Raw genomic sequence first — 12,203 nt, 5'->3', positions numbered from 1 at the left:
ATCAATGATTCAACTCTGCAAGTTTCAAATCTGCTTGTCGATATAATTTATATGTTTTTGGTTCTCAGGAACGAGCAAGAAAATCCATTTCCCAAAACAGAAAACCACCAAAGTGTGAGTTGCAGGAACAGAAACACAACAGAAAAACAGTAGCTTGAGACACCTTCCGACTTTGGTCAGAGTAAAATCCAAACTGTGGCCAAACAGCAGTCTTCTGAGAGGACAGTTGTCCTTTTAATGCGCTCATGTGCCCTTGGCACTTCTGGACAGGCCTTGTAAGCCCAGCCTTTCACCCCACGGTCCACTGGACTGGAAAGCCCCCTCTTCTCTCTGTTCCCAGTTCACTGCTGGTTTATGAACTTCCTGCAGGTTAGCATTAAATAATGGCAATAGGAATAATCGAAAGCCCAAAGGATTCCTTTTTTAAAGGCTCTTCCAAGTGGGGTGAAGTCTAAAGTAGACACGTGGGGGTGAGGGGGGAGATTCTGCCCAGCGAAATGTCCCCCTCGCAGTCGCCCGACTCGGTGGCGCCCTCTGGGTCGGGAGAGATCTGGGACGCGCCGTCGAAAGGGCCTCCCCAGCCGCAGCCGCCGCCCGCCACGTTGGGGATCCTGTTGGCGTCGGTGGCGGCGCCTTCCCTGCGGAAGAAGAAAGTGTCTTGGTTGCAGGAGATGAGCTCGTGGCTGAGGTTGGCCGTCTCCCCCGGGGAGCCCGAGCACGGCCGGCTGCAGCCCAGCAGGCGCGAGAAGACCTTCCTGAAGTCGGCGTTGAAGGCGTAGATGATGGGGTTGAGGGAGGAGTTGGCCCAGCCGAACCAGACGAAGACGTCGAAGGTGGTGTCGCTGACGCAGGGCAGGCCGGCGGCGGGGTCGCCCGGGGGGCGGTCGCAGAAGGGCACCATGCAGTTGAGGACGAAGAAGGGCAGCCAGCAGCACACGAAGACCCCCATGATGACCGAGAGCGTCTTGAGGACCTTGGTCTCCTTGCGCAGCGACGACTTGAGGCCCGAGTGGTGGTGCTGCTGCTGCTGCTGCTGGTGCAGAGGGTGCGCGCAGTCCAGGCGCCCCCCGCCGCCGCCGCCGCTGCGGCAGCTCTCGGCGTGCTCGGCCGCCCTCTCCAGCGACGAGATCCGACGGATCTGCACCTGGGCAATCCGGTAGATCCGCGTGTAGGTGACGATCATGATGGCCACGGGAATGTAGAAGCTGATCAGCGAGGAGGAGATGGCGTAGGTCCGGTTCAGGCTGGAGTCGCACTGCTCCGACGGCGCCGCCGCCGTGCTGTTGCTGGTGCCCCAGCTCCCCGGCTCGGGGCTGGCGGTCCCGGGGGCGCGCGGATCGGGGCCTTTGTGCCAGTTGAGCTGGACGGGGAGGAAGGAGATGAGGATGGAGAGCGCCCAGGCCAGCCCGACCATGGCCAGAGCCACGCGGGGGGTCATCTTCCTCTCGTACCTGAAGGGGCTGGAGATGGCCCAGTACCTGTCGACGCTGATGACGCACAGGTTGAGGATGGAGGCCGTCGAGCACATGATGTCGAAGGCCACCCAGACGCTGCAAAAGGCGCCGAAGGGCCAGTAGCCCGCCACCTCGGCTGCCGCCTTCCAGGGCATGACCAGCAGCGCCACCAGCAGATCCGAGACGGCTAAGGAGACGATGAAGATGTGCGTGACCTTGGCGCGCAGGTGCCGCGAGCCCACGATGGCGGCGCACACCAGCACGTTCCCCAGGAGGGTCCACACCACCAGCAGCGACAGCAGGCTGCCCGCCGCCACCATGGGCGCGCCGCCGCCGCCGGCAGGGCCGCCGGGAGGAGCTCCGGCCGCGGCGGGCTCCGTGGCGCCGGGAAGCAGCCCGCGCGAGCGCGGCGTCGGGGGGGCGCCCGCTTGTCCGCGCAGCGTGGCGTTCCTGCTCCAGGGCGCCTGCAGCATGGCCACCGGCGCCGCCGCGCTCCTCCTCCGGCCGAAGGCGCCGCCGCTTGGCTCTTCCAGCGCGCTCCGCTCGGCCCCATCGGTTCCCCCGGGCCGGCCCGTCCCTCAGCGCCGTCGAGCGCGCCGCCCGCCCGCCCGCGCCCCTTTCCGCCGGCGCGCCTGCTGCTGCCCGCTGCCCGCGTCCCTGGCAAGTGCCCGGCGCTCCTCCTCTGCCGCTCGCATGCCGACGCCCTCGCGGAGCCTCCCCCTGGCCCGCCCTCGCCGGGCCCCGAGGCTCTTCGCCCCGACGGCCGGGCGGGAGGACTGGGCTGGGGGCGAGCGAGGGAGGCCGGCGGCGCCGGGGCTGCGAGGCGAGCTGCCTTCCCCTCTCCCGGCCCCACGAGGCTCTCCCCTGCCCGCGCTCTCCTCCCGGACGGCGCCTCCTCCTCGGCCGGCCGGTCGGGGTTGCCGCGGTCGCCTCGCCCCCTCCCTGCACGTCGCGCTGCTTCGGAGTTCGCGGTGCGGTTCCGCCCGTCCACGGGCGAGCATGCGCAATCTCTGAGCTCGGGGGAACACCGAAGACCCGAGGGTGGGGTGCGGGGTCGGGACTCGGAGGGAGAGGAAGGCGGGCTGGACCCGGACTGCCTCCAACTGGCTCAGTTCATCATCATCATCATCATCATCATCAATCCTTCTGTCTCTCTTTGTCTCTGTCAACACAGCCCGAAGCATCTTTCACCTGACCGAGGGAAATGGGACGCATCCCCCATTAAAGTCAACCGATGTTCAGCCTCCACCGCCGCCCCCATATAGAAAAGTGAAGCACAACATCACCTCAGTGCTAAAGAGAAGTTGTTGCCTGGAATAACTCATCTCATGGAAACACTCTGCACATGCCTTCTAGAAAGCTTAGCTGCCCGCCTGCCTGTTAGGATTATGTTTAAAAATGATGCAGAAACAATAGGTTTGTTAGTATTGAAGGAGCCATGAGACCCTTATCTGTTTTCGCTGCTAGAGACTAACAGGGCTGTCTCTTGGGGTGGGGGGTTGCCTACCATGCAGTGACCCTGCTCTGATCTACCTGATTCAGCCTAGGAAAACATGTACCCCAGAGTCTACAAAACCTTCTGCCTTCAATTCTCCATTCACCGCTGACCCCTCCTGTCCTTGGTCTGAGTCTGGGGGGGGGGAGGAGAGTGCAAACTCCCCTCGGCCAGCCTGAGCCTGTCATTGCGAGGTCAGGAGTGTTCTCTCTTTCATCACATTGCGCTGCACATCTGGCATTGAGAAAGGGTTCCAGGGCTGACCCATGGCCCGGATTAAGGCCACCCTCTCATGGCACGGAGGCAGTGACAGTCAATGTGGAAATGGGCTCTGACAAGTGCAAGTTCCTCTTGTGGTGACCACAGCATGGAGCAGCTTTCTAAGGCTGCCAACAGTGGGCAGAAATCAAGAGACCAGCTCAGAGGGGAAGCCGTGGACTGGAGAAGCGAGAAGGCATCACTTAAAAGCACTGCAGAACTATTTCACATTCACTTTAAAAAAATCATCGTGTTAAGGCAGAGCAGTCCTTTGATCCCAGATACCCCAGTGGCCACTTATACTTATGTAATGTCAATATTATGCATGTACCGTAATATGATGCACATATACTCAGAATACGAGGGGCGTTCATTAAAGATTCCCCGTGACGTACTTCCCATGAACTGAAATAAACGAAACTTGGCACAGTTATTAGTCCATCTCTACATAGAAGAGACTCACACTTCTCCCATCGCTTTATGCAGCTGTGGAGACCTCGTCTGCAGAAGTCAACAGGTTGCGTCCGAAGCCACGACTTGACCTCAGAAATCAGCATTTCATCAAAAAAAACCTTGCCCTTCAAAAATAACTTCATGGTTGGAAAGAGGTGGAAGTCACATGATGTGAGGTCGGGAGAATTTCATAGCCATGGGACCATGCTTTCGTCTGAGAAACATGCGAGTTGTGAACCAGGGTGTTATCCTGCGGGAGGTGGACACCTTTGGTCGGTATACCACGCCTCTCAATTTTGATGGCCTTCCGCAATTTCTGCAGCAGTGAAGCGTAGTATGTCCCGGTAATTGTGGTACCCTTTGCCAGGAAATCCATCTTCACTACTCCACATTGGTCCCAAAAGACCATGAACATGTCCTTGCCCGCTGATGGCTGGACACGTGGTGAGGAAGAGTGCTTCCATTGTTTGGACTGGATTTTGTCTCTGGGTCATAATGATGGACCCATGTTTCCTCCTGAGTAATGAATCTGGTGAAGAAGTCATCATGGTTTTCGTGACACATGGCCAAAAGAACCCGTGAGCATGTGACTTGTTCCTGCTTCTGGAAAGGCAGCAGCAGCCAGGGAACCCACCGTGTGGGCAACTTTCCCATGTGCAAATGATCATGGATGATTTTTTCTACAGAGCCCACTCTAATCTTGACACCTGCAGCTAATTGGTGAACGGTTATGTGGCAATCCTCAAAAATGGCAGCCTCCACTTGCTGGATGGTGTCTTCATCAATGATGAACTGTGGTCACCCAGGAATGGGAGCCGTTCCACTGAAGTCCGACCACACTTGAACTAATGATGCCAGTGCTTGACTACGTCATACAATGGGGCATCCTCCCCATAAGCTCCTTTCATCTCATCGAACGTCTCCCGTGGTGTGCGCCCTTTCATGTACAGGAACTTGATCACCGCTCTGCTTCAATTGGTTCCATTATCAGATGTTACTCCACGTTAGCACGATTAACGGAGAAATAGTTTGGAGTTCAGAGCTACAAATTACCATGTTACCTATGGAGAGCTGTATCATTATACATGTGCAGTTTCATCCTCCTACGATAACTGGAAGTAGGTCAGGGGAAATCTTTAATGAGCGACCCTTGTAAAAGGAGTTCCATTAAGTTCAGTGGGGCTTACTCCAAGGTAAGTGAGTGTAAAATTGCAGCCTTAGTCAAGATCCCATGTGCTTCCAAGAAGAAAATGACAGCAATACAGACTACAAGGGACATAGCAGGCACACTTCAAGTCCTCTCCCTGCATCTATGGCAACATTGCCAACACATGCCAATCACAGAGTAGAAAGCTCATTTTGTCCCCACATTAGCAATGCATGGACTGAACCAATCCATGCATGGTGACAGGGAACTCCCTCTGTTATGTCATCCCATGCCACACACACACACACACACACACACACCACAGCACCCTCTGTTTGAAGTACCCAACATGGTGGCCTCCATCCCCAACCATTGGTCCTAATGGCTGGCATGTGCTGCATATCTACTAAGTCTGCTTGCTCTTGTGCATCAGTATCAGACCTACAGTCTTCTTTCTTTTAAAACTGACTTTGCCTGGCTTGTGCACTGTGTAAGCATCCTAATCTGAAAGCCACTTCATTTCCAGCTCAGTGTTTCAGAGGGTTGTTTTTTTCCTTCTGCATGAAATAAAGGGTTCACTTCTCCAAAGCTTCCAACCTCCCCAGGTGTGTAGTTCATATATATGAAATACTTCATGCTCTGCCATGTTGCTGTCTGATACAGGTATGGACACTGATGATCAGTGGTGCCAACTTGAATAAAACATTTTGGGGGGCACCTTTCCCCTTGCCAGAAGGTTGCCAGAAGGACAAATGGATGGATGGAAGCTGGAACCGAGTAGCACAGCCCAGGGTAAGGACCAGCAGAGGCTGCCATGCCTTCTTCCCTTGCCGGTGCACTATCCCCTCCTCTCTCCCCCCAGACGCCAACAGGCTGTGGCCAAATTCACTCCGTGGCAGGGGGCTCAGGGGAGCTGGGTCCAGGCTGAAGCCTCCAGAGGGGAGGAGGGGGGGGACAACCTGGGAGAGAGGGAGGCAGGTGGGCAATTGGGTGTCTTACTCGCGCTGTCATGTGGCAGTGGCATAGAAAGGTGGGGTGGCTTGGCACAGTCAGTGTTGGGGGGGCAAAGGATCTGGGCCTCTTAGTGTTGGTGTCTATGCTGAAGATTAAAACAAACCATTTTGATTTACACATACTGTCACGAGAGTGCCGTCAACAGCTCACTGGCTAACTGCCTAGTGGAATCACAGACGCGGAGAGCGTCTTTCAGTTCTTTTATTTAAATCAACAGAAATACACGGGGCCCGTGGAATTTTCTCCCTCAATCTTCCTCGCTTCCTCGCTTCCAGACCCCTCCTGCTGCCTATGATGGCCGGCGATGAAAGCTTTCTGTCTCTGGCTTTCTGCTCTGAGACACGAAGGGGGAGCCTGGTCCTCAGAGAAGGAGGTGGCTCCAACAGGTTTCCAAGTGACGTGGTGTCCACTATCTGCTGTCCTGCTTCTACCGCTTCTGACTCCTGTCTCTGTCCAGGACTAGGGCATCTGCGAGCCTGTTCCTGCTCCTCAGCCTCCATTATTTCCCAGCTCTTTCCCCCTTCTGCGGTGTGCCCTGTTTGCCACCACCACACACCTGGGTCCATGCTATCTTCATCTCCCGGGGTGGCAGTCTCTACCCCTCCTCCTCATCTGGTCAGTCCCTGACACATACTGTACGTTAGAAACACACACACACACACGTATGTACGAACCCTTCAGCTTTCAGGGCTCAGACACAGGTTGAACTGAATAACTGACTGTGGCATGGATTTCTTCTAGGGGAAACTATTCCTCCATTCCAAACTTCCTATGACTGGATTAGTGCAGACAGGAAGGGTGTGGCTGGTTGGAGGATTTTCTCACTGGAGCATGAAGGAAGGTGGAAATTGGCTCTGACGGGCAGGTGCAAGTGCCTCCGTCCCCATATGCCTTAGGCTTTTAGGTAGGGCTTCAGCAGCTGCTGGAAGAATCGTTTCAACAATCTAAACAAAAAAAAAAAATTTCTTCCAGTAGCACCTTAAAGACCAACTAAGTTAGTTCTAGGTATGAGCTTTCGTGTGCATGCACACTTCTTCAGATACACTGAAACAGAAGTTGCCAGATCCTTCTATATAGTATACACTATACACTATATAGAAGGATCTGGCAACTTCTGTTTCAGTGTATCTGAAGAAGTGTGCATGCACACGAAAGCTCATACTGTACCTAGAACTAACTTAGTTGGTCTTTAAGGTGCTACTGGAAGAAAAAAAAATTTTTGTTTTGACTATGGCAGACCAACACGGCTACCTATCTGTAACTTCAACAATCTAATAAGCATGACAACAAATGACAGAACAGGGCTGGTCTGCTACTATTTTTTGAAGACCATGAAACTGCATATCTCTGCATAGGTTTGAGACATGGTGGTATGTCAGTATTATGAATGAATTATTTAATTCTTATTCATGTTTAAGATAGGGGAATTGTATTTTGAAGTCTTCTGCAGGGGGCGGGGTGGAGGGTGATGTAATCATTTCCCCTCCTCCAGGATGGAGTTACCAATTCTTAAAAAAACGAGAAATACTCCTGCCCCAGGCATGTGTTATTTATGGAAGAAAGCAATAGAAAGCACCAGAAACTGACATTTGATAATTAAGCTGCAGGCAAGACACAATCTCTCAGAGAAGTTAAAATTTTCATTCTGTTGTTTCAATAGAATTATCCGTGTGCCTGGTGCTTTGCAGAGTATAAGAGTATAAAAAGTTGCAAACTAAAACCTAATGCTTAAAAACAGTAAAAGAAGTGAAGGGGGTTAAAAAAGGACCATTTCACTGAAGAAAGTCATACCCTCATGAGGATGCAAGATTTGGGCTGGTTCAAAACCAATTTTGGAAAAGAGGTAACATCTCTTGATTATCATGGCCAAACAGTACTGACTACATAGAACTACATAGAGGTGCATGACAGCAGCAGGGCGGGGCTTAACCCCCCCCCCAAATTATTTTATTCAAGTTGGCACTCCTGGTGCAACCCCAGTGTCAAATAAGGACTGGCGCAGCTACTATTGTGTAATTGTTGTATCGGGACATCAATAATGATTTTGAGATTGTTGTAAAAAAAAAAAGCCCAGATGGAATAAATATTTTTAAAAGTTGGAATGGATGATTACAGGTAAGGGCTTAAAAAACAATAGAGAGAGGAAACATCGGGTGGTTTCCATGCAGAAAACTTGAAGTCTGAAGTCATGCTGTTAATGAAGCAATAATGTTACTCCTGCTGTGTTAGTTAGTGATACTGGCAGCAGATTAAAAGAAAACACGGGAGAATATGCCTCTATTTGCAGCCCCTCAGGGATATCACTAGAATTAACAGCTACTTTTTTTTACTTCTTGAAGCATAATTACGACTCCTCAGAAAGAATAATTTTGTTTTCTCCACTACATGGTTCTTTCTCAAGGGCAACTAAGGCACCCCATTTTTCTTCCCAGAAAATTGAGACAACAATATATTATGGTGAGACAGGTAGGGCTGGGGTTTTGTCTTTAGCTGTGGGGGTTACTGGGTGGCCTTGGACAAGTTAGGATATTTCACTGCAAGCTACTATTTTTAACAGAGTTGTTTTCAAGAGTACTTAAATGAGGTAAGAGACATAAAAATTTTGTGTACCTGAAAATGTACTGGTGGTGCATAAGCCATTTTCAGTGCAAGGTATAACAATCTAGAACTTTAACTGATTCAGTAGTTTCACCTTCACAGATGGACAGGGAAAGGTTTCTTTCCTTTTATCTGCAAATTTGTATCCCACATTGCTGGTCTTTGTAGCATTGTAGCAAAGTTGCTATTCCTTGTAACCTTTCCAGCACAGTCATCCACACCTAATCGTTAGCTCCTTCAAAAATTTTATTTGTTAAAGTAATAAATATGGAATCAGCATCGTCTATGGACTGTTTAAGGTTTCATTCCCATTTGTTCATATATATGGTTTAAGTTACTGCAGGCATTTAAGGAGATAACTATATATAGGAAGATTCAATATTATATGCGTACAGTGGTACCTTGGTTCTCAAACTTAATCCTTTCCAGAAGTCTGTTCCAAAACCAAAGTGTTCCAAAACCAAGGCATGTTTTCCCATAGAAAGTAATGCAAAATGGATTAATCCGTTCCAGACAATTAAAAACAACCCATAAAGCAGCAATTTAACATGAATTTTACTAACGAGACCATTGATCCATAAAATGAAAGCAATAAACAATGTACTGCAGTCATAGAATCCATCGATCAATAGCTGAACTGGGTTCCACACAGTCACAAAAACAAAACAAAAAAGCCACAAAAACGCAAAATAAATAGCAAAAACAGACAGACCTTAGCGTAACACTCAAATCAGAAGCATGGTACTCAAAACGGAGCACATTCAGCTTCTGAAAAAAGTTCGCAAATCAGAACACTTACCAGTTTGCAGTATTTGGGTTCCAAGTTGTTTGAGTACCAAGGCGTTTGAGAACCAAGGTACCACTGTATATTGAGATGTTTCCTTGTTTGCTCTCTAATTAAATATGTTAGTATAGGCAGCACCCACCCACCCCCGTTTGTGAGGGGGTTATGTTCCAAGGCACCACTTGTGTTGGTCAAATGGCGTATAATAGAAAGCCACTGAAAGAGCTTGCAAGCACCCCGTTCAGCCCGTGGTTCCACCCCACCTCCATTTTGCCCTTTTAGTGATGTTTCAGCAACATATTTATGATGTTTCTGGGTTGACACTATGCACAATCGTGCATGGTCTTGCACATATTGAACACGTGTAAACGGGGGCTGCCTGTAAGGGGGAGTGTGTTTGGTAGGTTTATTTTGGGGTAGCAGGGGCGGAGATGGGTTTGGGGAATGGAGGAAAGTGGCAGAAATATGTGAGGGGAATCTGGCAATTATTCTCTAGCTCAGATTGTAACCTGAGCTGGATAATTTTGGTGTCTGTCAAGCTTGCCTCTCATTCAGAAGCTTGCCTCTCATCTAGTCATGTATGAGCCCAAGATCAGAAAGCTCTTAGTTTCTACATACTTGGGAGATGCTTTGTGCATGCAAAAGTCCAGTGGTTTGTAAACTAAAATAAATGTCCTCCCCAAAATGGTCCTGTGAGCTTCTAAAATGTTGAGGACTTAGAGATACGTAAGAACATTGTAGAACAACTCCTCTCCATCTCTGAACACTGAAGAACTTGGAAAGGAGGGGCATGAATTGGCACCTTAGGCGTTGCCTAGGTAACATGTGAAGCCGCCCTTCATCTTATATAATGTGGAGGAGGGAGGTGCAGCGAATTGGAAAGCAACCTGTGAGGAGGAGGTGGAAGGTGTACACAACTCACCATGACAGATAATCCTGCCTACCCAGCTGTAAATAAAGATGAGGAAGAGCAGCTGTCCCTCAGATGGATAGGAAGATGAATTTGGGGCTAGTTGGGTCTCACTCATGAGAATTCTCCTGCCAACCTAGCAGTTCGAAAGCATGTCAAAGTGCAAGGAGATAAATAGGTACCGCTCCGGCGGGGAAGGTAAACGGCGTTTCCGTGCGCTGTTCTGGTTAGCCAGAAGCGGCTTAGTCATGCTGGCCACATGACCCGGAAGCTGTACGCCGGCTCCCTCAGCCAATAAAGCGAGATGAGCGCCGCAACCCCAGAGTCATCCATAACTGTGGCAAGTATGTAAAGTCACCCAGAATACAATCATCAACTTGAGATACCCCACCCATGCAGAATTCTTTCTCTCATGTTGCACAGCAGCCAGTATTCCTGCCCCCACCCACAAGAGAAGAAAACCTGGTTTAAAAAATCTATCTTTCCCCCTCTCCCTTCCCACAGCAGTTTCTTTGAAGCCCACCTTCACCTGACCCAAAAGTGATTTTATGTATGACATAAGGTGGGGGTGAGGGGCTTCCACAAGATGACCTCATAGGCCAAACGGGGAGGCCTAGCAGGCCAAGTCTGGCCTGTGGGGCAACAGGTTCCCTACTCCTGAGCTTTGCAATCTTATGGCATCTTAGCAAACTACGCTTTTCTTTGGATAAAGTTAAGGACTATCTCTAATTTATCCACTCGTTATTCTCTGCGTGTCTCTTTGCTCTTCATGAGCAGTTCCTCAGCAACTGAAGAGGATAAGCCCTTCCATGTACCCAGCTCCAAGCAGAAAACTATGAAGGAGACCCATGGTGACCAGAACATTAGCAGCTCTTCCTCCATGATTTTGCCAGCTTGCTTGTTCCAGACAGGCTTCTGCACCTTTGCAAGGTCCAGGACAGGCAGTTTCACAGCAGATGATAGTAAACCTAGAGGGAAGGTGGAGTTAGGAGAGAGACTACACTTGTTACTTTTCTGTCTGCCATGCCAAAATTTGGGTAATTCTGAACCCCTCTACCCTAAAGGTAAAGGTACCCCTGACCATTAGGTCCAGTCACGGACGACTCTGGGGTTGCATGCTCATCTCGCTCTATAGGCCGAGGGAGCCGGCATTTGTCTGCAGACAGCTTCCAGGTCATGTGGCCAGCATGACTAAGCCGCTTCTAGCAAACCAGAGCAGCGCATGGAAACACCGTTTACCTTCCTGCCAGAGCACTTGCACTTATCTGCTTGCACTTTGACGTGCTTTCGAACTGCTAGGTGGGCAGGAGCTGGGACAGGCAACGGGAGCTCACCCTGTTGCGGGGATTTGAACCGCCGACCTTCTGATTGGCAAGCCCTAGGCTTTGTGGTTTAGACCACAGCACCACCCATGTCCCTTTTTAACCATTCTCTAAAAGAATGGTTAATTAAATTTAGGGTAAATGGCAGAGATGGTAAAGACGACTAAATGTGTTCACATTCAAGAGAAAAGAATTCAAGGGTTTCTATCTATGTTAAATACCACCATCTAGTGGATAAGAAACATAATTTGTTATAAACTTGCAAATAAGTGATTGGGGTGCTAATATCTGTGCACTGTTTAACCTCAGGTAGCTGACTAGCTTGAATTATGGTGCTGGAGGAGACTCTTGAGAGTCCCACGGACTGCAAGAAGATCAAACCGATCCATTCTGAAGGAAATCAGCCCTGAGTGCTCACTGGAAGGACAGATCGTGAAGCTGAGGCTCCAATACTTTGGCCACCTCATGAGAAGACAAGACTCCCTGGAAAAGACCCTGATGTTGGGAAAGATTGAGGGCACAAGAAGAAGGGGACGACAGAGATGGTGGGACAGTGTTCTCGAAGCTACAAACATGAGTCTGACCAAACTGCGGGAGGCAGTGGAAGACAGGAGTGCCTGGCAGGCTCTGGTCCATGGGGTCACGAAGAGTGGGACATGACTAAACGACTAAACAACAACAACAACAAGCTGACTAGCTTAGGGGGCTAAGCAAAGGCTGTGTGCACACACACCCCTGTCATTTAACAGAGGGGAATAGCTCAGGAGA

The 12,203-nt window shown here is 50.3% G+C and overlaps 1 protein-coding gene across 1 annotated transcript; it reads right to left on the bottom strand.

Annotated features, from left to right (window-relative positions):
• Window positions 1-409: 409 nt before the first annotated feature.
• Window positions 410-1,965, bottom strand: DRD5 (dopamine receptor D5). The gene has a single exon (XM_053402043.1). It carries the CDS (start codon window positions 1,925-1,927, stop codon window positions 452-454), a length of 1,476 nt encoding a protein of 491 aa, XP_053258018.1. The 5' UTR covers window positions 1,928-1,965; the 3' UTR covers window positions 410-451.
• Between the last annotated feature and the right edge of the window lie 10,238 nt (window positions 1,966-12,203).

The sequence above is a fragment of the Podarcis raffonei genome, chromosome 9 (assembly GCF_027172205.1).
Source record: "Podarcis raffonei isolate rPodRaf1 chromosome 9, rPodRaf1.pri, whole genome shotgun sequence".
Lineage (NCBI taxonomy): Eukaryota > Metazoa > Chordata > Lepidosauria > Squamata > Lacertidae > Podarcis > Podarcis raffonei.
The sequence above is the reverse complement of the archived record's forward strand: the minus strand, read 5'-3'. Positions and strand labels throughout refer to the sequence as shown.